Raw genomic sequence first — 26,672 nt, 5'->3', positions numbered from 1 at the left:
AGATGATGGTTCAAACGAATCAATTTCCCAGCACATTTTAGTACTTCTGCTCTTCAATGCAAACTTTCCCTCGGCTCCACATCTCTCCAGCATGGAGGGTTTCCACACCTTCAGCTTAGCCTTCTCCGTGGGGGGTTCCACTCTCTGACTCATGTCCTGGCCTTCAGTGTGGTCCCCACCCACCGATGGCGGCAGTGATTGGAGGAATAACGAGAGTTTTGAGGTACTTGCATTAGAGGGTCCCATTGGAAACTGGAGATACCATTAGAGATTCAAGTGGAAGCAGCAAGTAGGCAGTTTAGAAGCAGAAGAGAGGTCTGGCTGGAGAGATCAGTTCCAGAGTTGTCTGCACAGGAATGGTTTTCAGAGCCACAGGCCTGCACATGATGACTAGGGAGAGGAAATGTGGCCGGGACCCAGCCCTTGGCCAGGCCAGCCTGCAGAGGCGGCAGGGCGAGCCTGGCAGTGAAGGAGCTGCTGACAACGAGGGAAGGAAATCAGGGGGGCATAAAGCCACAGGAACCTCTAGAGGAAAGCATTTCTAGGAGGTAATACTGCTCAGCCTGGGGTGATGCTGAGAAGTTGCGTGACGTGAGAATACAACGTACCCGCTGGCCACACGCTGGGCAGGCCATTGCAGAAGTTGCCAGGAGTCAGTTTCTCCATCCGGTCACACCCGGAGCACGTCCTTCATTACTCTGATCCCACGCCCTACAGTCACATTCTTGAGGTCCCACTGGACTTCCAACCTCCATGGTCATGGCCCAGGCCAGCCCATCCTCGGGGCCTGAGTGGCGGCACCATCCTCCCACCGGGTCTGCCGCTCCCACGCTTGTCTCCCCATGGCTGCTGGGGAGATGCTTTTAAAATTGAAACCAGAGCAAGTCACTCCCTGGCTAAAAATGCCCAGGCAGTTCCTCACTGTACCAAGAGAAAAAGCCCAGACTCCTCCTCCCCATCGTGCAGCACGCTCCCCTGCTCGGCCACCTCCGTGGTCCCCTTTGGGCCTCGCACCTGCTCTTCCTCAGTCTGGAATGTTCCTTCACTGGCTCTTCTCTGTCAGACCTCAGGCTTGTCCATCCCATCTGGGGCAGGTGCTCTCCCTGCCTCCATCCCTGATCCCAGAGCCCTGCTTGACTCCCTGCAGGGCGCCGACCCTCCTGCACTTGCCCCTGTTTGTTTAACTCTCGGTCCACTGGGGTACAGGGTACAGGCATGGGAGGGCCAGTGCCAGTCTTGTCCTCTGGGCCTGGCATAAAAGCCAGAGCCCAACAAATACTAGAATTAAAGACACAGTGACTGAATAGCTGCATGAGTTCATAAATGAGAGACCTCAGTGGACTCCTTTGCTGGGCTCAGCAAGGTTCCATATGGCATGATCCGTGTGGGGCTCTCACCAAAGAATGTGGCGTGTCCTGCTGTGTTCTCCTGCTCCCCGGCATTAACGAGAGAGCTTTCCTTTCCTCCTTCCTGCTCATCCATGAGTCCGCACCTGGTGGATGGTGTGGGCCAGAGCCTGCAGTTCAGTAACTGTGTGACCGACGCACTTGACAGTTTGCAAAGATCTGAGACTTTGCCAGCACGACGCGCGTGGAGAGGAACTGCCTCTGAGTCCCATGACCTGAGTTCAAATCCTGACGCCACCACCTGGTGGGTGTGGATCTGAAGTGAGTTATCTGCTCTCTTTATAACCTAGAGAAAAACGACCTTGGACCCAGAGCACTGGCTGTGGCAGCGCGGTCCAGGGAGCCCCGGCCACACAGACCAGGATGTGAATGTGCCCTTGGACCTGTGACCTGCCCGGCCCAGCACAGAGCCATTTTCAGGGTCAGAGATCACTTGCTGGGTACCCAGTAGGTGTTCCTCCCTCCAGTGGAGGCTCCTCTCAGTTCAATCAGACAAACAAAATGAGTGTCTTGACCCCAAACAACATTGTCCATCTCAAATGGCCCTTTGAGTTAGTCCACTGCAGTCTCAGGGCCCTCCATCTGAGGGCCAGCTCTTGTAGATTCCCTGCAGATCAGGCTCCGCCCCGTGTGCCCCGAGCCCCAGTGGCTGCTGGTCCCATGCTGCTGCCACTGGTGCAGAAAGAGGCAGGGCACCAGTGTGTCCTTGGAGCGTAGATAGGACACTCTCTTGGGAGATGTTGTTTGTTCAACGCCCAGTTGCGGGTTCTTTTCTTGACCATAACATCTGATTGTTCTCTCCTTTTTCCTTTGAAGCTCATTCATGCAACACAGTCAGCTAATGACTTGTGTGTTCTCGGAGAATTAATAGATACCTTGGGGTCCTTGTACTTATTTCCCAGCTGGCCAGGTTGGTCCCTATCCCGAGACGCCTGGGGCTGGCTCTCAGGGGTCTGGGCATATGTGTTCCAACGAGTGCTGCCTCCCCCCTCTCCACCTCGGGGCAGTGTTGGGGGCAGCAGCTGCTCACCTTGAGTGTCTTGTCCTGGCTCTTGGCTGACTCCATGAGCAGGTATGCCCCTTTGCTGTCACACAGGCGATCGGCAGACCCCTGCAGCAGCAGGAAGGGCAAGGTCAGTTTGGGGAGGGCTCGCTCCACCCGTGAGACGGCATTGAGCAGCTGGATGCCGAAGCACACTTTCAGTCCCGCCCGGCAGATGAGGGGGTCTGAGTTATAGATGTCAACCTGCGGAGAAAAAGAGAGGGTTCCCTTAGACCCTGGGCAGGGGCTCCCCGCCGGAGCCCAGACCTGTTTCCTGGGAGCGTTTCTTTCTGCTCTAGCCTGAAGAGTCCGTGTGGTCGGGGGTGCAGCTGCCAAGTGCCACAGCGTGCTCAGCCCTCCTGCAGACAGGACCTGCACCACCGTGGTGCCTCTGCCCACTGGCCTGGGCATCTCACACGCACATCTGTGCCCACAGGCAGTTCAAGTGTTGATTCGGGTCTTTCCACATGTAAACAGCACCGCACCGCTCACTTTGATTATCTCACTCAAAAGTAACTCTGAAGCTGTCTTAGTGCACGCTTTTGTGTCCTTTGTCTCCCACATCCCCTGACTTGATATCCACCTGTTGGAAGTGGGTGAGGGCACACAGCATACTGCAGGAACGGTAGGGGCTGTGCAGGAAAGCCTGGGCTGGTGCGAGGATCCCCTGCAGGTGCACTGGCAGTGCGCTACTCTGGGGGCTCAGGGTGAGGGAAGCCCAGGGCAGGCCTAGCCTGCAGCAGCTCCAGCCTCCAGGCCCTCCGGGGCTGCAGAAGGCTGCCAGCGCTCTGACAGAGGACTGCCGTGGCCATGCCTGGGGCCATCTCTGCCTCTCAATAGGACATGCCCAGTGACTGGGTGCCCCTCCTTGACCATCAGCCTGCCTTGACCTTCAACCTGACTCCAACGCACCCCCTGTTGTGGCTCAAAATCTGGCCCAGCCTTTTGAGGGGCTACGCTGGTACCTGTCCTTACTCTCCTGGCCTGTCTTCGTTTCTGGCTTCACTCCTCCCGCTCTGTAGGGACAGCTCAGGGAATCACTGTCTTGGCCTGAGATGGGGCACCTGCCCCACAGAATCTGGATAAGAAGTTTCTAGAAATCTCTCTGGCCCATATGGGTAGCTGTGAGGTCATGATGCCCCTTCACTTACTTCCCACATTCTTACCAACAGACTCTGCTGGCTGGAGAAGTGCCACGTGGTGAGGGGCAGAGAAGGCACAGGGGCAAGGAAGCTAACACTCCCAGCTTCCCCATGAGGCGGCCAGGGCATTCACTGTGCTCCTACTTAGGTCCTCCAAGGGCAGGGCTACACCTGCTTCTGTGACCACCTCTACAGGGCTTCAAGCAGAATTCCAGATGCACACCGAGGGGGGACAGGCTGTTCCACGGTCACCCCTGCCATCCCTGGATTCCTTCCCATGCTGGGGACGGAGCACTGCAAACCAGGCCATTTGTGAAAAGCCACACGACACGGATTAGCCACTTCCTGCAGCTGAGCTGGTGTGAATCTTGCTGGGCCAGGCCATCTGTTCAGCAGGCTTAGAGGACATGAACGAGGCTGGCAGGCAGAGCCAGCCACAGGCCGCGGATGCACTGGGTGCTCCTTCAGGGTCTGCGCAGAGCCCTGTTGGGAAGAGAGCTGTGGGGTCCACCAAAGAGCCCAGGGCTTGGGGTCAGTCGAGTCCTGATGCTAATGACAGCTAGAGCAGCATTCACCAGACGCACACGTGTGGCCAGTGCAGTCGGGCGCTGGTGCAGGCTCTCACTGAGCAGTGAAAGGAGAATGCCTAACACTTCTGAGCCCGCCCTACGTGCTGGGCATTAAGTGTTGTCACATGTAGTAACTCATTCCATCTTCATCATCGCCTGAATGAGGAACGGCTCTCTTTATCCCCATTACACATGTAAGGAAACTAAGGCACAGAGAAGTTCAATAACCTGCCTGGTATTTGTTACCCAGTTCCTGCTCTCCCCTTGATGTTTAGTTGGGTACACAACTACCCAGAATAAAGACTACATTTCCCAGCTTCCCCTGCAGGTAGGTGTGGTCACATGACCAGGTCCTGGCCAATGGGAAGAAAGCAGAAGGGCCCTGTGCTCAGTCTGAGTCAGGCTTGTTGTCTCCTTGCCCCTTTAGGGAGAGAGTTGGGGCCACGTGGACAAGGGTGGCACCTGGAAAGGTGCGGCAACAAGAGGGGGTTCCTGAAGCTGAGGTCACCGGCCAGAGAAGAGAGAAGCCCCTCTCCTGGCTAAACCGCTCTTGTCTGGGGTCTCAGTCTAAGCAGGTCACCAGTGCCCTGGCCAGCACCACCCCATTTGATGCTGGCATCTGCAGTGTGTGTCCCCCAGGGCTCCCGGGGATAGCAGGACCATGGGAGATGCTGCCCTCTTCCTGAGGCGAGTCTGATGTTGCCCTGCTGACCTGACCGCTCCAGGCACTTGTGGCCCCTCAAGGATCTTCTGGGTTTAAGTGCTCTGATGGCCCATTTGGCTTCCTGCTCTTGGCTGCGTTTCCTCATCCTGGTCATGCAGGCCCTGTTGACACAATGGCCTCTCTGGGCCTGGAGCAGGAGCCGCCAGATGTGTCGGGGAAAGGGCAGGCGGTGAGGGGAAGAGAAAACTGGGACCAGGAAGAAAGCAGAGGGCCACACCACATGGAGAAACTGAGGCTCAGAGGGCCCAAGCCCTTCCCTTAAGTGGCAATTCTGGCCCAATCACAACAGCCTTTATTTTTTTGAGAGCTTAAGATCTAAATCTACTCAAAGTCCCAGGAATATGTCCTGTCCTGTTGCCCCAGGAAGGAGGGGGCCAGGCCTCTCCCTCTCAGACCAGGCCCAAGCCCAGAACACTGGTGAGCAAAACAAGCCCATTCAAAACCAAAGACCAAAAAGTCAATCCCCAAAGATTACTCACTGTATGATTCCATTTACATCACATTCCTGAAGTGGCAAAGCCAGACAAACGGAGAACAGGTCTGTGGTTGTCAGGGCTAAGGAGGGCGAGAGGTTGTGAGGGAAGGGGATGTGACTGTCACAGGGCACTGTGGGAGGTCCCTGCAGTGATGCTCATGTTCTGCGGCTCAACTGTGTCAACAATCTGGTTGTGATGTTGTCCTGTAGTTTTGCAAGATGTCACTGGTGACTGGGGCAAACTGGGTAAAGGGTACATGAGATCTCTTGGTATTCTTTCTCATACCAGCATGTGAATCACAAGGATCTCAAAGAGTTTAATTAAAAACAAGTATCAGGGCTGGCCCGGTGGTGCACTGCTGTAGTGCGCCGCTTGGGAGCACGGCGGCGCTCCTGCCGAGGGTTCAGATCCCACATACAGACCGGTTCCCGCTCACTGGCTGAGCGAGGTGTGGGCGCAACACCGAGGGTTGTGCTCCCGTTGCCGGTCCTGGTCCAGTACGGGGGCGACACTGAGGGTTGCAATCCGTTGCCGGACACGAAAAAAGACAAAAAGGAAAAAAAAAAAACAAGTATCAAGGACGCAGTACTTGGCACGCTCTCTCACAGCCCATCCCCATCTGGTCTGGCCCACAGCAGCTCCCACCTCTGAGAACAGGATAGTGGGAAGCAGGAGCCCAAGCTGCGGACTGTGTCCACGTGGTCACATCTTTGCTCCAGGTGACTGACCTCGGGGGGAGCCTCCACTGGCTGAGACTTGAAGTCTTTTTTCTCGGGGGTAGGGTAAGGCCTCAGTTTCCCTGAGGACCTTGAAGATTCCTCTTGCATTTTAAGTTCCACAAGCTGTGAATATTTTCCTTGCTTCCTGTGTGTGTCTGAGCGATCCTCTAGTTTCTTCACTTTTCTAGGGAGCTGAGGGCTCCCAGCAAGGTTGAACTGAGAGCCAGGAACATGCTGAGTGCAGCTTCCGAATTTCAAACAGCCCCTTGGGAAGAAACTGCACTAAAGCACAGAAAACACAGCTGCAACCCTCAGCTGGAGTTTTCTTAAACTTTTGGTTGAGTAGAATCAAGGCACAACCTCTGCAGCCACATCTCTTGACCAGTTTTTTTTAATCTCTTTTCCTGATGAAATGCAGCACTACATTCTAACCATAATATTATTAAAAACAACTCACACACTGAGCTCTTTACCCTGTGCTGGGTGCTGTGCTGGGTGTTTTACTTACGCCTGCTCATGTATTTTCACAGGAGCCCATGACGTGGGGACTGCCATTACAATTACCATTTTACACATGAGGAGGCTGAGGCTCAGAGAGGTTAGGTGATTCACCCAAGGTCACACAGCAAGTAAGAGGCAGAGCCAGGATAAGAACCTAGGCTGTCTGGCTCCACCATCAGCATCCTTAACCACTAACAATGCTGTGCTACCTGTCTAGAGAGCAGGAGGTGGAAGGAACACAGCCACATCAGAAAAGACAGGAGTGGGTCCCTGGTGAGGAACACAGCCACGTGGGCCTGCAGCTGGGCCTGACAGATGGTGAAGTGACTTGGTGGGCCCCAGAGATTGCCATGCTTCATAGCCAGCCAAAAGGGATGAGGGAGCCCTTCTGGGCACAGACAGACATGCACCCTTCCTGCCCCCTCCACTCTTAATCATAGAGAAATACAGCCTGGCAGGCTCAATCTCCTGTACTTTCCCCTCAGGCACCCACAGAAGTGTCCACAGGTGGGTCTTCCTGCCCCTCCTTCCCTCCAATTCCCTCCCTTTTCCTATGGAAGGCCTACCCCACCACCTGTGCTTTAGTGCCCATCCTGGGATTCCCAACTCCTTTTTCCAGTATTTAGATCTCTCTTAATCCATCCATTTCACCATAGGGAAATCAGATAGCCTTCTCTGGCATACTGGGTAGAGAGTGGACAACAGTTCTACCCAAGTGATCTCTGTCAAACCTAGAAACCCATGGGAAGCCAGAAATCAACTGACAGGTCTTTGCAGAGACAATGTTTTTATTTTCCAGCTTTGTCTTGAATGGCAGGAGATGCAATTTGTTGTAGAAACAGCTGGATAAGAAAAAATCCTCTCTTATGCACAGTGGCATGCATCTCCCATCTCGGTGGCTTTTCCAGCCCCTGGCTCTTAGTCTAATTAAAGTCATCTGCTCCTCTTTCAGGCCTCGGCTCAGACTTCACCTGAAGGGGAGACCTTCCCAGCCCTCTGGCTCTGTGCTCACTGTGGTCTGCCATCGGTGCATGTTCGCATGCTCATCTGTTTGCCCCATGTGAGGGTCAGGGCTCTGTTCGTCCTGCTCTTGTCCTGGCACAGTGGCTAGTACAAGGTGGCCCTCAGTAAATGCTGGCAGAATGAATGAATGAGTGAACCTTGCTCTAGCCCAGCCCAAGAAGCGGCACCTCTGGGCACCGAGAGGCCAGTAGAGGTTGGACACAGCTGGGAACTCCTGTGCTGGGGCTTGCTGGTGACCATGGGCAGAGGGGCTGCCCCCAACTGGAATGAGAGCCAGGTCCTCAGAGGAAAAGGCCCTCGTCATGACCTCTGGTGGGACTTACTGAGAGTGAAGGAGTGGCCCTTTGGCTATTCGGCGCAGTCCCTCACGCTTACCATGCACACTCGGGCCGCGGGTGTAGGCGGGTGCTGAACACAAATGAGTTTGCCATAAAGATCGACCTGACTACGGAATACGCCCAATGGCTGCCACCCTGGATGGCTGACAGCACTGGGTCCCCTCCACTCTGCAGCCAGAATCATTCCAGAATCACAGATCTGTTCCTGTCCCCCTGTGGAGGACCCTGTGTGCTTCCCATTGCTGCAGGGCCACGTCCAAACTCCTTGGGGCACCCTGTGAGGCCACCCACCCACCACCCCCCTCAACAGTCCCATGCCCCTTGCCCCTCTGGGCCCTGCACAGCCTGTGCCCCGCCTGTAGCCCCTTCCTTGGCTGCCTATGGAGTTTCTTCTCCCGTGGACATTTGGCTCAGCTGCCCCCCACACCCCACTCCCTCATGAGGCCCAGTCTAGGCGTTTCCTCCTGCTGCCAGTGGGCCAAACCCCTGGAAGCTGTGCAGCTCCGGGCTCCCGTATCTTTGCTGACACCTTTTTAGACAGGCGTCTCTCATGGCTGTGATAACAGCAACACCCATCTACCAGTGTCCGTGCTGTGCCAGGCCTCTGTGTGGACACCCCAAGGGGCCTGGGATCAGTGAGACCCAGTGTGGTTTCCAAGGCCTGCTGAGGCACCAGGTGGCAGAGCAGGGTCCAGACTCTGGTCTCTGGTTGCAAGGCCTGTGCTCTTACCACCAAGCACACTGCCTCTTTCCCCTCAAGGCAGCAACTGCCTATGGGCCCAGCCAGCAGGGACAATGGGGTGACTCATCGGGTGTCCCCGGACTCCAGCTCAGGACCAGAGGGGAGCTCCACAAAAACTTGTTGACTTGGTGTGCCACCTGCAGGGTGGCAGAGGGGAGATAAGGGCCTGGCCTGTCTTGGCAGAAAGTCTCCCCAACTCAGTGGAACGAGGCAAGCCCTGTTTACTAGGAGTCCTGAGTCCCTGCTGTGATCACCCGCTGCCCAGGGCCAGCCGCAGCAGGCGCCCAGCCCCGATGGCTGAAGCTCCTGAACCAGACAGACACCATCAGGGAGAGGGACGTTGCTTTACATTCTCCCCTGGCAGACGCTGCGGGCCCATTTCGGATGTAAAGAGTATTAATCAGGATCACACTGTATTTCTGAATTGCCAAGTAATCAAAGACGTGTGAGTTGATGAACATTCTTCCCCCCCCGCCAATTACTTTTTGCTATTAATAAAGTTTGAACTCCTGGACATCCTGGTATCTGCTTTTATGAGCAATGAGCTGGCAAATGGGGACAGGCTGTTTGTGTAAACCCACCAGCTAGAGCTTCCTTCCGCAGGGCTAAGGAGCCTCCCCACCCAGAAGCAAGGCAAGAAGTCAACACCCCTGACTTCTCTGGAATGTGACCCTGGACACAGACATAGCTCTCGGGTGGCCCCGAGGGAAGGGGCAAGGCAGCCACCCCATTCTCCACCCTCTCACAGGCCCAGGGACTGGAGAAATAAGAGAAACAAGGAAGAATTCCTGCGGCCCTGGAGGACCACGTTCATAACCGCGGGTCACAAACAGTGAAATCACGTAGTCTCAAGTCTTAAAAATCAAAGTTGGTGACAACTGAGGAAATCAGAACATGGACTAGCTAGAGGATGACAACAGGGAATTATTGCTGCTTTTCCTAAATGTGATAATGGTATGGGGCTATGTGCGAATGTCCCTATTCTGGGTCCTTCCTTGTGGGTGACACAAGGCAAAGTATTCAGGAGTGTCCAGGATCATGGCGTCTACAGCCTACTTTCAAATGGTTCAGCCAGAGCAATGTGTCCACTTCACAGCACTGGAGGGAATGATTTTCTCCCTCTCTGTCTCTCTCTCCCCACCTCCCTCTCTCCTTCTCTCGCTCGCTCTCCTTCTTTCTTCTGCCGGTATGGGGATCCAAACCCTTGACCTTGGTGTTATAACACCACACTGTAACCAACCGAGCTAACTAGCTAGCCCCACTTCATGATGTTGGATTTGTCAATGACTTCTTGGATATGACAGGTGTATTCATATGTCTGTGTTGCTTCTAACAAAATACCTGAAACTGGGTAATTTATAAGAAATGAAATTTATTGCTTACAGTTTCAGAGCTGGGAAGTCCAAAGTCCAGGGAACACATGTGCTGAGGGTCTTTTCCTGGTGGTGACCTTATAGTGATACAGGTGTCACATGGCAGATGGCTTAAGCCAGAGAGAGACTAACCTCCTCACTTGCTCTCCTTATGAAACCATAAGAACCACGCTCACACCGACCATTAAACCACCAATGGATTAATCCATTCACTGGGGCAAGGTCCTCACAATCTAATCACCTCTTCCAGGCCCTACCTTTCAATGACCACAATGTGATTTCCCACCCCCTTAACACTGTCACATTGAGTTTTGGAGTGACAAACTATATCAACAGGCAAAACCAATCACAAAAGATAAATTGGACTACATCAAAATGAGAAGACTTTTATGCATCAAAGGACATATCAATAGAGTGAAAAGGCAGCCAAGAATATTTGCGAATCATATTTGCATATGGGGTTAATATCCAGAATACATAAAGAACTCCTACAACTCAACAACAAAAAAGCCAAACCACCTGATTTTAAAAATGGGCCAAGGACTCAAACAGACATTTCTCAAAAGAAGACATACAAATGGCCAATAAGTATCTGAAGAGCTCCCTAATCGTCAGGGAAATATAAATCAAAGCCGCAATGAGATACCAGCTCACACCCGTTGGGATGGCTATTACCAAAAGACGGGACGTGGCAAGAGCAGGCGAGGACACAGGAACTGGAGCCCTCATGCGCTGTGGGCAGGACAGCCAAGTGCTGAATGCAGCGGCTCTTTGAAAAACGAAACAGAGGATCACCACACCACCCAGCAATCCCACTTCTGGGCGTACACCCAAAAGAATGGAAAGCAGGGTCTGGAAGAGATATTTGCATACCCGTGTTCATAGCAGCATCATTCATAACAACCAAGATGCATCCTTGAGGGTGCTTTGCCCAGGCTGTGTCTGTGTAGCCCAGCTGGGCACGCACCTTCTCTCCGTCCTCTCCGGCCAGGCCCGCACGTGAATGTTCCCAGTGTGTGCAGAGGTGCTCAGGCACGCGGCTGCGCTGAGCTGCTGGGCACGGACGACATCGCATTTTGTCTGGTGCCTTGCTGGCAACTGGGGCTCCTCTGACTGTCTCTCTGTACTCACTTGCTTTTTCATGGCCATTAAAGCACCCACCTCCGGGACCTGCCCCTCATGAGCTCAGGGAGGGTGGCTGGGAGCAGGGCGAGCAGGAACATCCCGGGGACAGGGCTACAGCGATGTCGACCCTCCACGTGCTCCCTGGCCACTGCCCACATGGAGTTTCTAATGGCTTGTTTTATTTTAGGGTGTTGGCAAATTTTTCGTTTCCTCAAATAGACAAGCACTCTCTGGGGATGTAAGAAATGAACAATGGACAGTAACAACATCAAATCTGCCAGCCTAACTGGGCTTACTGGAAAGTTAATGACACATTCTTGGTGGGGACTTCCATGGGAGGCTGTGTCCTGGGGACAGAACGGGAGGCTGAGGCCTATCTTTAGCTATGGTTATAGTCAAAGGCCTCAATGTGGCCAAGCTTCCCAAGACTCAGCAGGAGCCTCCCAGCAGTGTGGGCAAGGGACACCCAGGCACAGGGGAACGAGGGGCCAGACACATCTGAAATACTGGCAGGGGTGACAAGCAGCACCCACCTATGAAAATTAAAGGAGGCTGAGTTGGCCACTCCTTGCGGCTCCCGGGTGTCCAGAACTCTCCATGTAGTCTGCCTGAGTGAATACAAACTAGCCAGGATGCACTTGGGATGTCCCAGGGTATTTACAGAGAACAGGACTTAGTTCTAGAAGACAAACTGCTCAGTGTCCTGCGCAAGGTGTGCTCGGAATCCCGTGTCCCCTCCCCGCAAGGGGCAGGTTCGAAAAGAAAGTTCTCTGCTCTGGAGGAAGGAGGAACTGGTGGTCAGCAGAGCTGCAAGGGCTCAAGGCCCCAGCGCCCTCAGCCAGAGAACTACACAGAATCACGCCCAAGGCTTTTCAGACTGGGAGGGATTCATCACATCCTGGAGAACCTGCGGTTGGGGGTGGAATGATTCCTATGTTCCAGTGTTCTGATCAGGGACCTAAGTGTGTAGACAAACATAATAAATGCCTGAGTAGCAACTTCTTTGTTCCCAGGGCTTTAGTACCAAGGCACTTGGCCCAGAATAGAAAGTTCTGGGCTCAAGTCCTTACCTGCTGGCTCTCCTTGGGTAAGTGACTTACCCTCGCTGGGCCCAAGCTTCTACCGCTGTAAATACCAGTAATAAGAGTGTCTTCCTGAGGTTAGGGTGAGCCCAGAAGGGCTGTGGTGTCTGGCACAGAGGAACGGTGCAGTCACCGTGCACTGGATGGTGTTGTGACAATTAAAAGGCTTTTTCTGTCCTTCTGCCTAGAGGCTTCACACACAGGGGAATGTGCTCTGAGGGTGGCAGCCGGGAAGAGGTGCTGGAAGGGTCCATGCTGGCACGCCTGTGGGGGTTGTGAGACGACTTGCCACAGCAAATCCCAAACAAACCCCTGCTTTTAACACGCCAGCCGCGGAGCCAACCTGCTTCCCCAGAGACAGACTTCCGGAACCCTGCCCCGCCCTGTGCCCGCCGTCCTCGTGTCCTGGCCAGGCTGTCCTTCACGGTCCTGCTGTGGTCAGCTTGTTAGGCAAGCATCAAGCATTTCTTGTTTCTTGAGGCTTCTACAGCTGCAGGGTTCCTTGAGAAATATCTTAGTGAAAGACACACGTGCCTCAGGACACGCCGAGCGAGATCCTGGGGGGTGCCTTTTCTGAACACATTTTCTCCAGCGTTGCTAGTTTTAAAGCTCGGCAGCAAGTGCAAAGGGAGTGAGAGGCTGATTCCCTCTGCTGAGGGACAGCGGCTGCTGCTGCGACGTTTACATCTGCAGCCCGGCCTGCAGGCTGCCCAGCGTCGCCCTGCCTTGGTCCTCCCAGCAGGGAAACCCGCTAGTGTTTCCAAACAATCCACATTGCCCTGACCGGGTTGCTCCTGCTGTCCCTCCACCCTGAGGGTCAGCGACAGGTAGCGGCAGGAAGGAGCAGAGAGGGCACCTGTACTGGATATGCAGACGCAAACGTTCCTTCCGTGTATTTCAACAATGAGATAAAAACTCTGAAATCTGATACTTTTAAACAAAGAGGGTTTGGAATCATTTTGTCATCTCTTTTTCCTTCCTCTTCGCCCATGTATTTACAGGTGGTAAGATTTGCATCTGGATGGTTCATCTCAGAGATTTTAAAGGGAGCTTTCTTTCCCTCTCTTTCCCCCTCTCTCTCCCTCTCCCTCTCTCCCCCCACCTCTCCCCCTTCCTCTCTCCCTCTCACCTGCTGTTGTCTTAGCACAGCTGCTGCAAACACAATGGGTTTTACTAGAGATGGCACATTCAAGCCAGAGCCATTACTGGGGATGCAGGCAGGTGAGAGAGCCCTGCCCCACACCGAGGTCCCCTCACACAGTGAATGCAGTACACAGAGCAATGGCCCATGACCATGGCTGCATGGACCAGTAATTGTCCGAACAGGAAAGAGAGCTTAATGATCATAAATACTAGCTTGAAGGAGGCACCAGAGAATGGACTTTTGAGTCAAATGGGTTCATCTGCCAGCTCTGCCCCTGATGGGCTGTGCAACCTTAAGCAAGTTATTCAGCCTCTCTGAGCCTCAGTTGCCTCATCTGTGAAATGGGATTAGTGTTGATCTCATTCATGTCAGGATCAAATCAGCATGTTTGGCTTGGGCCTTTCTGGGTCCTAAAGTATGCCTTCTCACTGTATGGATCTGCTTTTTTGGAATTATTTTTTTCTCCTTTATTCAAATATTCTTGCAGAAAAAACAAGGGCCACACACTGGCCCCCAGTGGGCCAAATTTGGCCCCAAGATGTGGGTTTGGGAGTCGCTGTGGCTTTTTTAAATGAAATTATATTAAAATTTCAAATTAACGTGGATGACCTGGGCAGATCCGATGTCCTCTGGCTCCTCACTGGCCTCACCACTCCCTAGGCCTTTTACCAGCCTGATTTCTAGTGGCTGGCCCTTGATGGCTTGGGAACTTTTGACCCTGATTTGGAAAATCTTTCTCCTACATGTCGCAGACTACTCTCATTGTGTTGCCTGCTCTCTAAGTGACTCAGAGGGCCAGGAGGCTTCCTGAGGGCTTCATTTTTAAGTGAAGCTAGAGTCCAGCTGCCTAAGGAAACCTGAGAAAGCCACTGGAATGCCAGAGCACCTCACTGCATTTCCCAGGCCCTTAGGGAGCCAGTGATTCAGTGGTTTCAGACTCCTAAGGCAAGCGGGGAAACTGAGGCAGAAGAGAGGTGAACTGATTTGCTTAATTGCACAGATGATTCTGGTAACTTCCAGATGCCCAGGGTGGCCTCCTATCCACTGGCTGCAAGCCCACAGGGGCCCTTGCCCCTCTGACAGAGCAGGGCTGTAGACCACACCTACAGAGTTCTCAGGCTAGCCCCACCTGTGGGTGACCCCAGGCACGTCCTTGCAGCTGGCAGGGCTCAGTCTGCTCCTCTGCCAAATGGCTCTGTCCTTCCTCTATTGCCTCTATCCAAATTTACCCCCAAGGAACCGCCCTTCTCTAGGCCTAGTCTACGGGTTTGGATGGGGCCGACACTACCCTCTTTCCTGATAACCCAGGCCTGGACAATCAGCAGGAATCAGCCCTGAGACTTCTGTGGGAAAGAGGTGCTGTCTTTGCACTGGGTTTGCTCAGGTGAAGCTGCTGATGCCTTCTTTGCCTCCACACAGGGAAAGCCTGTCTGGGAATGAAGCCAGACCATGAAGATGAGAGCTCGGGATAGACAGATGGAGAACCAGGCTTCTGATCCCCTGGATCCGGCCATGCCTGAAGCCTTCAGTTCCATTCACCAATAAGTCCCTCCTTTTGCTTAAACTGCTTTGATTTGGTTTTCTGTCACTTGCAACCAAAAGAGACCTGACTGACACATGCACAACTCCCTCTTCCAGTTTCCTTTGAGTGTTTAGGACACGGGTCAGCATCATAACCTCCCTCCCTTCCCACCCAACCCTGAAGCCAGTGACATTTCATGCTTCCTCGTGTCCCCGTCAGTTTGCACAGGACTTGGTGAAATGGCAGCAGAATGCCAACCAAAGACAGAGCCGAAACTTGGATTTCCCATCAGGGCTGCTGCCTTCACTCACTCACCACCCCCAACCACCCCCAGGTTTTCAGAAAAGCCCTTACCTCTGTCTTATTCCGAGAGAGCACGCTGGAGTCGATTGGCCCCAGGGACATGTTTGGCAGGACGAGGTTGAGCACTTTTGCAGCGAGGACCTAGCCGGGAAGGGAAAGCAGTGGTGAATACAAGAGGCCTCCATGCCAGGTCTTCCTAAGTGACAGCTCACAGTAAATTAAGGAGAGTGCACCCAACTGAGCATCTGCCAGGCTCGTTCCCCAGACTGAGTACTCCAGCCTGAACGTCCAGGGGCTGCCCCTCTGGGCAGGAATGTCACATCCTTCTGTGTTTGCTCTGAATGCTGTGTGGTCGCCCCTCCCACAATCACCCATCGGTTGTAATTGTGAATTATTTGCAAGAGCTGCCTACACTGAGCTCTTGTACACAAGCCATTTCTCTGAGGGCACTAAAAATACACAGCAGGGGCACAATCACCCAGATCAGCTGACAGGAAGCAGAATAGTTCAGAAGGGCCCAAAGGAGCCTGCTGGGATAGAAAGAATATGTGGGTCATCTTGGTTTCCCTTGGAGGGAAATAGAAATACAGTTGGCCCTCCATATCCATGGGTTCTGCATCCACAGATTCAACTGACTGCAGGTTGAAAATATCCAAAAAGGAACAAAAACCAATAAACATAACAATACAGCAATAATTTTAAAAATATAGATAAAATTCAATAGAGTATAGCAACTATTTGCATAGCATTTACATTGTATTAGGTATTATAAGTAATCTAGAGATGACTTTGAAGTACATGGGAGGATGTGCGTAGGTTACAAACAAATGCTACGCTATTGCATACCAGGGACTTGAGCATCTGCGGATTGTGGTATCCGAGGGGGGTCCCGGAACCATCTCCCATGGATATGGAGGGATGACTATTGTCACCAGCCTGATTAGGAGATTGCATGGCAGAGGGAAGGAGACCTGGCTCTGATTCCTGGCTCGGCTGACTCATGAGCGTGGCCGGGACCTCACCATCACTGAGCCTCCATTTCCCCAGCTGCTCACAGGGACCTTGACAGTCCCCAGAGGATCACGGGGAAGGTTCGTGACACACTACGTGCAAAAGTCCAGGCACACGGTAGGTGCTTGATCCATGCTCACTGAACTTGAATCTGATTCAGGTCCAAGGCTTCTCAGCCCTCCCCGATTTCCCCTTCTGGATCTCATGTTTTCCCAGGAAAACAGAGAACCCGGATCTCACACTTCTGCCTCCAGAGACAGGCTGTCTTCACTTCTGTAGTGTGCACAGACTCTTGGGGATGAAAGATGCTATTTCAAAAGTGAGCTGTGAAGGGCTGAAATTAGAATTGTGGGGACGGTTGCAATGTGAATCCTCAGGATGTGTCAAGGGCACATGGCACGTAGCTCAGTACCCTTGGCGGGGGCAAGGGCACTAGTATTTACTGAGGAGCTATCTCCTGTGTGCTGGGCACAGCAGCAGGTGCCCAGTCTTTCCCTCTTTACAGGAGTCCTGCAAGGTGAGGCTTTATCCTCATTTAACAGACAAGAAAATGGAGGCTCAGCACCACACGGTCAACAAGCGGGCACAAGGCGGGGGACAAGGCTCTCGGTCTCTGTCTCTCTCCATGAATGCAGCTGAGAGGCTTAACCCTCCCTGTGCACGACCAACAACAGCAGCCACTGACAGTCTCCACAGGGACACTATCACTGTACTTCCCCAGACCCTCTTCAGACCCAGAGCTATAAACCCCCTACTCCCTTGGCCTGCACAAACGTCATGTAACCTCTCTCCACAGCTGTTTCTCAGACCACCAGCCATCAGGCAGACAGCAAATAAGGGCTTTTCTCCTAAAGGAACCCACATGCATGAACCTATTTCTGAGTTCCACACAGTCACATGGTAAAAATCAGCAATTCCACTTTAATGCAAGGATGCCCCAATGCCCCCCACCTCTGAGAATATCATAGCTCACTGCACCCCAGCCTTGGCATCCAGGCAAGCCAATTCATGTTGGCCGCTGCTGTCAACGTGCTATGCCAAGCCCTGGGCTCTGACTTTTGATGGTCTAGTGTAGAAACATGAGGCAATCCAACTTCGAGCCCAATGCTGGGCACTGAGTTTGTCCACATAATCTGGAGCCTCACAGGATGGACGTGATACGCCAGCACGTTCAAGTGCTATGGTGGTGTAGTGCACCAGCATGGGAAAGGGAGGGCTGGTACTCTGGGAATGCTACAGAAGGATTTGGTATTTTCCAACCCAGATCAAATATCTGTCAACTCCAAGATTTGGTAGCTCAGCTAGGAACCTAAATTCTGGAGCTGGGAATCAGTGCTTTCAAAGGCTAAAAAATCTAAAAATGAAGAGAAAACAGGGTAGATCAGCACAGAGAGGTGATGGTCTGCAGCCACGTGGCCTCCCTGGACTCCAAGTGCATGAGAAGGGCAGACTTGGCAGGGACTTATCTGTCTCCCCAAGCAGTAGTGGTCCAAGGGCGACAGCATTAGGAAAGAAATCTTAATTTATGCTCCAAAAGTACGTAGAAGCAACTTGTGGATATTCTGCTGTTCTCGATGACTTGCCACAGCTCCCCAAATGGATGCGGGGACTGGCAGTCGACTGGGTGGGACCTGCCGCACTCAGGCGCCACAGCGAGGCCGTGTGCAGAGGGACTTGAGTGGACACTGGCCTCCCAGGTGCTGCTCCACCTGCCTGCCTGGCCACCCGGCCCAGCACAGCCTTCTACCAGCCACATAGATGGCCAGGAAAGAGCCAGGGACATGTCGCTTCAGCACTGCCCTGCCACAGACGTGAAGGGGAGAGCCACGCAGCGCCCGTTCATTTTACCTGAACCCCCACTGATTTCGCATTTTGCCAACCGTTTACGTTTTGGAGGCCCATCACCTGATTCTACGTGGACCTGGACACTATGAAGAGACAGACTTACCTTCATCTTTGAATCTATGTTCCTGCAGCTGGCACCTATAAAACCAAAATGTCTATACCCAGAAGTGCCAAGGCCTCTACTTCCAGGCTCTCGAGAAGATGATGACAGTCCAGGCTGTTGGCTCGACAAGGGTCAGGACGGCTTATACCGTCCCTGCTCTGCTCTCACCGGGGATCGGCCAGGGGAAAGAGAGTCAGGAGGGAGTCCACCTCCAGGAGAGAATCAGAGGTAAAACCTATTCTCCCCTCTCACTGAGCCAGCTAGTCCTGTCCTCCTCCATTGGCAGGGGAACTTCCTGCAGCTGAAGGAAGCTTCAGAAAAGAGTTTCATAGGAAAAAACAAAGAGGAGAGCCCCTGCCTGAGAAGTATCTTCTTTAGGAAACGAACAATGCAAGGGGTTGGTCCCTGGAGGGAGCGCAGGACTAATGATTAACTGCAGCTGGCAGCAGCCGCTTCCCATGCAGGTGTACTGAGCCAAGGCCCGGAGAGCACAATCCCTGCTGCAGCTGCCGATGTTCTGTCACCAAAAGCAGAAACAGGAGAGTGGATGGGGTAAGAACACATCCCGCTTGGGCCTTGAGGTGGAAGGTGGCCTCCATGAGCTGTGTCCTGCTGAACACTTGCTGCCACAAGGACTCACAGTGGGCAGTGGTTCTCACGCTTCTATAGCAGCCGGAGAGCACAATCCCTGCTGCAGCTGCCGATGTTCTGTCACCAAAAGCAGAAACAGGAGAGTGGATGTGGTAAGAACACATCCCGCTTGGGCCTTGAGGTGGAAGGTGGCCTCCATGAGCTGTGTCCCGCTGAACACTTGCTGCCACAAGGACTCACAGTGGGCAGTGGTTCTCACGCTTCTATAGCAGCTGGCGCTAACAGGTGCAGGGTGGGTGAACGCCCCTAAAAGGACAAACCTGTAGCAATAAAACTCCAGCAGCTGGCCATGTAGGTGAAGTGCTGATTCAATCACAAATGTAGTTGAGGGATCATACCCCTCCAGGAATGCCGTGTGCAGATACTGCAGTCTTTTTTCAGTGTCTGCATGCAAGGTCGTGTCCTGGCGCTAAACCCTGCGGTATGTGACCCTGAGAACAGAAAGGTGTCCTAGTCTCAGGTCCCACCCTGAGAGACTCTGATTGGATTGGCCTGAGTGGGGCCCTGTCATCAGTGTCATTTCTAAAGCTTTCTAGGTGACTCCAGCATGCAGCCAGAGTAGAAGTGTTCCTGACACACACTAGTTCAGACAGAGGCAGAGCTCTGCCCTTTGACCGGGGCCACTGTAAGAGATGTTTGCACAGCCCTGACCTTCAGCTCTTTTTCCAAACCTGCGTAGTAAGTTCCAAGCCACATTTTTAACAAGACTCAATTGGGTAGCGGCAAACTTTTTGGTGATGATAATCTCGTGGCTTAAAAAGAAAACTCAGTGCTTAGCCTCTTCCCTACAGAAACCCTAAGAAAGAGAGGAGAGTTGTCAGGCAGCGGCAGGGTGCTCTGAACAACTGCGAGAGAGTTCCCTTTTCCTGTTGTTCTTTTAAGGTTTGTTGACTGCATGAGTTCATGGCTCATGAAGGAGGAAAGGACAGGATGGGAGGAGAAAGACCTAAGCAAAGGAAGTGGGTTGATTGTGGATGAAGGAAGACAGAAGGGTTGAGCAGGAGGTCTGAGGCCACATGGTGAGAAAGTGGTGGGGGAGGAAAAAGCCAGGGCAGACCCCACACCCAGATGGATCAATGCTGTCAAGGTTGACCAGATGGCTGCTGCTCCCATGATTATCTCCTCAGCCTCCACCATCAGCCAAGAGTCCACTTCCAAGGGAAGACAAGGGAAACTTCAGGGGGGCGTTGCTCACCCATAATGAAATTGGAATCCACAACATTACCATTCTTGATGCCTTTTCCACCAAGACTTTCAAAATCTTCAGATAATCCTGCGGGAATGTGGAAAGAGTCTTGGATCCAGCTCAGAAGAGAGGATCACCTGGGCAGACATCCCCCCCATTGAGGTGAGACCCCCAACTACCCCATGACCCGGACAGGCAAAGTCAGGTTTGTGCAACTACAGAGCTCCCAATGATGCCAATTCAATCCAGACCCCAGGTGTCATCGCCTGAGGATAATTTGGGGGCCAAAACCCATGACGAATGGTCACATGGCACTTCCTCACCCTGGAAGAGGCAGGTGATGAAATGGAGAAATCAGATGCAGAGACTTGGAGGCAGGCAAGTTTGGCTTCAACCTCTGGTTCTGAATCCTTGAGAAAGCCTGTGACCCCCAGTTTCTTCATCCATAAAATGGGGATAATAAAACCAACCTCGAAGGACTGCTGGGAGGGTTACATGAGACCTGATCCCTTCAGAGCTTGTCCCTAACTCCCTTTCTGGCCTCTGGCCCTGAGGAGAAGCTTAATAAATACATGCTGGATGCCTGAGTGAGTGCACAAATGCTATTTAAAGTAAAGACTTCAGGAAAAGTGTGTGACCTGCAGCTTTGCAACACAAAGTGCTGTCACCTGCAGACAAGGACAGCTCTTCACGACTGAAGTCAACATCCCAATGAGTAAGAGACTCCCTGGTGCCACGAGTCCTGGACACACTGGGCACTCACAGAGTGACTGCAGCGCCCAGCTTGGTAAACACTAGATACGGTGCCAAAGCCTTCATGGATCCGAAAGGTTTTAATTGTTCCCCATGATCATTTTTTAAGCTTCTGCCAGTGAAAGTCTTGCCATGAGGAAGGTAATTACAGCCACTCTCTTCTAAAGTGGTTCCAGCAAGCTGATCTGTGCACAAGGAGGCCAAGGCTCCCTGCCTTCTGTGGGGGCAGCATTATGACAAGGGTCATGGGATGGCCACATCATGACATGGCAAGGACCCCCAAGACCACACCAGACTTTCTTAGGTGGGAAAGTATACCTTAAGGTAGACATGAGACAGAAAGTGCGGCATGTCTTTCCAGCAAGCCTTGCAGGAAGAACAGGACACTTGTTCTCTGACTCAGAGCAGGGGCTCACCACAGATGCGTTGCAGGAGACTTGCTGGGAAGGTGACTCGTTCCTCAAATCATATGTGTCTAGAAATCTGAACCCACAGCTATTAGAGAGCAGGCCCTGCAGGACAGAGGTCAGTTAACGCCCCAGGGCTTGTCGCTGCCACCAGATGCGCCAGCGCATGAGCACAGTTAAGTTCCAGGCTCCCCTTCTCAATCTCCCTGCAGTTTGAAAGAGCTGCAGTTCCCCCACCCTGCTTCCTCCTCCACCTCCCAGACCCCCACTGCCCCAGGGCCTTTCTGGATTCTAGTGACTAAAAACAGATGAGTGACAATCAGATGGGAAATGCGCTACAGCCAACGGGAGCTGATCTGAGGCATGTTTCGTAGTGAAAGGGACATCCTGGCTTGTTTGCTGACATGCTGGTGCTCAAGCTGACCTTGAGCAAGGCAAGTGGCCTCATTTCCTTTTCTGTAAATTGGGAATAACATCCACTCCATCCACAGTGGTGCCGGAGAGGAAACAAGACCGTGCACGCCAGGCACCGAGCGCTGTGCTCACGGCAGCAACCACCTTGGCAAGGCACCAGCTAGTTGGGCCGTGGAGCACCCTGAAGTGCTGGCTTCTGCGCTCCTGCCCCAGGACCCCCCCCAGACAACCTCAGGCAATGAGCGGAGAAGGTCATTTAGGATGACCACCCTCCTGGATGGCTGAGTCCCACACCCCCAAGCTCTGTCTGGGGCATTTCTGTCTCTCCCTGGAGGCTCCCAGAGGAAGAAGGGGCCACGCAACCTGCAGCACATTCCTGAGCACCGTCCCGGACAAGCCCAGGCGGGAGACCCGAGCCTGACCTCTCCCAGCTGGGCAGCCGTGGGCTTCTCTTCTGAACCCAGCGTGAGTCAGGAGATGGTCCCCACAGACATCTGGAGCTCAGCCTGACACACTGCACTCCTGTTCCTAAATTTCTGCTGCTGCCACTTTCTTTGTGAAGCCACTTTCTCAGCAGAGACATTGTTTGGGGGCCCCAAGCCTCTGTCCTCCTCGTCTCTTCTCCAGACTTGTTGAAAATGAGCATGCATTTAAGAACCAGATCGTGGCAAGATTACAGAAGGAAATCTGACATCATCACATTCCGGGGGGGTGGAGATGGGTTGTCTTCCATATGCCCGTCTATCCTCGAAGACTCGGTGTCTTAACAGCAAGAGGGAAGAGGTGGGCTCTGGGAATCATCCCATCTTTGAGGTTCATGAGCAAACAACAGGAAATGACTCCTCGTTCCATCAGCAGGGGACCGTACCTAAACCAGGACCTGTCCCTACAGTGGGACCCTTGTTAGGTGCCGATGGGAGGAGTGCCAAGAGGTATCGCTAAGCAAAATGACAAAAAACAACCCAAAACCCACAAAGACAAACATGCCAACCAAAAGAACAAAAACAAACAAAACCCCAAAAAGCGCCCAGAGTATGCTCCCGTCTGTGTAGAGAGAGGAGCGCGTGGAGCCCGTGGAGCCCGTGTGCACTGACGTGTGCACTGACGTGGATGCGTGGACTGTCTGCACCACTGGCTGCCCACCCCCACCGGGAGAGGGAGACATTCCACCGTGTTCCGCTTTTTATCTCTTGAATTTTAAACTGCACAAATGTATTATTCTTAAAATTTTTAAATTAAATTTTAAAAAAGATTCTGTGAAACTCTCTCAGGAAGCTTGTTAGACAAGACTAGAAAATGTGCAGAAGGTAAACCAATATCCCCGGAACAGGTAGACATGTAAGTCACAGCCTCTGTTGGTCAAAGTTGCCTGAGACTCAGGAGCAGCAACAGATCTCAGGGTGGGGAGGATGGACCCTCAGTTCTGGGGCAAAGGGAGATTTGTCTTGGTTAATAACAGGAGACCTGTGTCACCCCAGGGACAGCTGGCTCCTGATTTGACAGGGTGATCTATTAGCACGAGGCTCTGAAAGGTCACCAAGGTGATCTTGCCCAGAAGTGCCACCTCCGCCAGTCAGTATGGGAACACCATGGGACTCTGGGTGGAAGCCTGGCTGGCCCCCTTCCAGGCCAGCTGTTCTGGTCCCCCTCAGAAGCTTCAACTGAAAAGCCCCACAGTGCCTGGCCTCTCTCTAAGGGAAGCATCCACCGCAGAAACATCCACCTTCTTCCACGGGTGGGGAGTTCAGGTCCATGCCACAAGCTGTGCAGTCCGCGCAGGTCCCTCGCGCTTCCTCTGCCTTGGCTCTCCCAGCTGTGACCTGCTTGCTCCGAGGCAGGAACGCCGCACACGCCCGCCACTGCCCGGACATTGCAGAGCTGCATGAACCCGGCCGTGAGTGCACGCAGACACTCTTTGCTCTGTGGCCTCACTTATAGAATCACGGTCATTACGGGAAGTGTCAAGTAGGTCACTTAAATGAAGAAGTAGCCAGTCACCACATTACTTGTGAGGCCAAGGGACCTTGGTAGTTCCGTGACAGAATTCTGCTACTGTCTCACACAGCGCTGATGCTGGCTAATGACAATAAATCGACTTCAATAAGTCAGTGGTGACTTCCTTAACACGGAACATAATTCAAAGGAGATACCATCTTGCTTCTTCAGAAAATTAAGGAAATCCTTGTTGTCTGGTTAAACTGTCCCGGATCTCTCTTTTGCCCAGCCCGTCCCCATTCCAGGTCACTGAGATTTTCTGTATCTTACTGGAGGCCTGTCTCTAGGGTCAGCATAAAGTCTGGGGTCCTAGGCTGGAGGAAACACTTTGAGGACATTGTTATAAGGTATCATTCCCTGTACTGTGTCCCACTGTTTGGGTCCCGGGAAGAATACAACAGCTAATGACATTATTTAAATGGTCCTGCTGTCATCTGATGGTGAGACTGTAGCGTGAGCCTGTGGGGTGACAGCTGCTGAGTGCACCCGGCCCCGTGGCCACCACTTTACCCCCCTTGCTCCTTTGACAGTCCTGAGAACAGGCTCAGGAGGCAGCAGCCTCTGCCCAGCATGGGGAAAAATTGAGCATGTCTTTTCCTTGGGGAAAGACAGGTTTGGGATTCTCCACTCTCACTGGGATAATGTATTTAACTTAAACCTCACACCCCACAAGGACAGGTCATAATGATACCATGTCAACAACCCTCTTTTGCAATTAGGCAGCCTTGCTGAGTTTCATCTGCTCTCCCAGGGGGAAGAGACACCTGCTCTATTTCTAGGCATAGGTTGTTGCCTCACCTGCCTTTAGCTCAAAGCCCCAGCATCAACAGCATGTGCCGTTCCCGTGGATCATTATACCAGAAACCCACAATGATGGATCCCTTAGAGTCAGAGGTTGAAAGTGCTCAGGGACAGAGGAAAGCTACAGAGAATACAATCCTGTGTTGTGGATCATTATACCAGAAACCCACAATGATGGATCCCTTGGAGTCAGAGGTTGAAAGTGCTCAGGGACAGAGGAAAGCTACAGAGAATACAATCCTGTGTTGCAATTAGGAAATGCCTACAATTCCACTTGCTGTCCACTTTCTGCTGAAGCTGGCAAATGTTCAATGAAAAACAGCTCAAGCCTCATGTGAAACGCGACTTTGCTGGTCTGATAACACGTACAGCTTTTTCTCCCTTTAAAATTCACCGATAAAACATGCACAAACAGGAAGACGTTTTTTCTTTTGTTTTAGGGGAAAATGCACCTGCCTTTAGAAATTATAGCACCTCCCGTGGCAACAATGTTTGACATCCGTCCAAACCTTTACGAAATAATGTTTGAAGTCCAAGAATGGGCTCTGGCCCTTTTACCCAGACTCCAGCTATAGGTGGGTACTCCACATCCTGGGGAACCTGCAGGAAATGTACAGACCGAAAAGCACTTTTACCTTAAAGGTTGTTGCAGATTCAGGATTGGCAAGAACCAGGGGCGAAATGAGCACCATGCCGGAGAAGTGGCCTGGCCTCTCTGCGGCCGTGAGGATGACGATGGCACCTCCCTGCAAGGCAAAATGGGCAGAGTCGCTGCACTCTGGCTTTCTCCCATGCGTGGGTTTCTAACAAACACTATCTATGACGTTCTCTTAAGCTGCAGTCCTGGCCAGGAGCCCTGAGGAGCACTACCTTGGAATAGACACCATCGAATGTTGGATAAACTAGATTTGCAATTATTTTATTACACATGTTTTTTCTCTGGGTGTTCCAAGAGCAAACATTTCAGAGAGATATAAATAAGGCTCCCTGCCTGTGGGCCACAGTTAAACAATAACACATTCCTACTCTGTTCCAAGCCAAAAGCTGGCAGCCCCCAGTTCCTCATTCCGACAGACTTTCTATGAGATCGGGGGGTGGGGGGTGATCTGATCATAATAATAGATTGCTACACTTTTTTTCCTGGTTCAGTAAAGGTCCCAGAAATGTAGGTTCCAAGAAAAATACATAGCAGCCATGGATGGTGCTAGGCTGGACAGCCTGGACCCTTTGCTGGAACCCAGAAGGAACTTAAGCCAAGGACTGCAGCCACGAATGCTCATGGGAGCCGTACGGGTTAGGGAAGTGCAGGAGCAGAGCCAGGCAGTGACAGAGGGGACAGAAGCCCTGCCCCGGTGAAAAGTCCTCCGGCATTCAAACTCGAGTAGGTCCAAACACCTGCCAGCCAGCCAGCTTTCCTGTAGGTGGATGTGGCCTGAGGGCTGCCAGTTTGAGGATCCCTGATTTAAAGACTATACTTGGTTGATTCTTAGAGAATTTTATACATTCAAAAGGTGAATAAATTTTAAATAACCTTTAGGGAATTGTTCCCAAGGGACCCTTTGTCCCCAGTGGTTACCACTTGTACTGTATGGTTCTGAAACAAGCGTGCAGGGTTTTGGAGCATGTTGTGTGCTTCTTGTTGATCCAGGAGCCACTCCCCACCCTGAGAAGTGGCTCTTAGCAGCTTCACTATCAAACAGCACAGGGGGCCAAAGGGGTTCGAAAAAAAAAGATCCGTTTCCCAAGAGGCCCCCCACCCAGCTCCTCAGTGAGGACGCTGGCAACCTCCACCTCCAGGTCCTAGAGCCTGGACAGGAGTGAATGGGCTCCGCCCGAGCTCCTTCTGGGGCTGTCCCCAGGACTCTGAACCCGGTTTGTTGCCTAAACACTAAATTGCCTAGGAACTCCTGATATAGTGCGTGCAAAGGGGTCCATGTCAACCAGGCAGAGAGCAGAAGGGGCAGGGAGTCGGGGCCACCCCATCCCCATCCCTGCAAGGCTGGGGACCGGGCCTGACTCGAGCAGGGTCTCCTGTGGCCTGCTTACCATGGAGTGGCCCAGAAGGAACACGGGAACTGTTGCCTAAACACTAAATTGCCTAGGAACTCCTGATATAGTGCGTGCAAAGGGGTCCATGTCAACCAGGCAGAGAGCAGAGGGGGCAGGGAGTCGGGGCCACCCCATCCCCATCCCTGCAAGGCTGGGGACCGGGCTTGACTCGAGCAGGGTCTCCTGTGGCCTGCTTACCATGGAGTGGCCCAGAAGGAACACGGGA

The 26,672-nt window shown here is 52.7% G+C and overlaps 1 protein-coding gene across 2 annotated transcripts in view; it reads right to left on the bottom strand.

Annotated features, from left to right (window-relative positions):
• Positions 1–26,672, bottom strand: part of MGLL (monoglyceride lipase) — a 125,988-nt gene that overhangs the window by 3,194 nt on the left and 96,122 nt on the right. For both annotated transcript variants that reach the window (XM_008568485.1, XM_008568483.1), the window contains exons 5-7: positions 25,033–25,143; positions 15,283–15,372; positions 2,437–2,652 (exon numbers count right to left, since the gene is read on the bottom strand). In XM_008568485.1, coding sequence (XP_008566707.1) covers positions 2,437–2,652; positions 15,283–15,372; positions 25,033–25,143 — 417 coding nt within the window. The remainder of the gene's footprint in view (positions 1–2,436; positions 2,653–15,282; positions 15,373–25,032; positions 25,144–26,672) is intronic.

This window comes from Galeopterus variegatus, unplaced genomic scaffold, assembly GCF_000696425.1.
Source record: "Galeopterus variegatus unplaced genomic scaffold, G_variegatus-3.0.2 Scaffold415, whole genome shotgun sequence".
Lineage (NCBI taxonomy): Eukaryota > Metazoa > Chordata > Mammalia > Dermoptera > Cynocephalidae > Galeopterus > Galeopterus variegatus.
The sequence above is the reverse complement of the archived record's forward strand: the minus strand, read 5'-3'. Positions and strand labels throughout refer to the sequence as shown.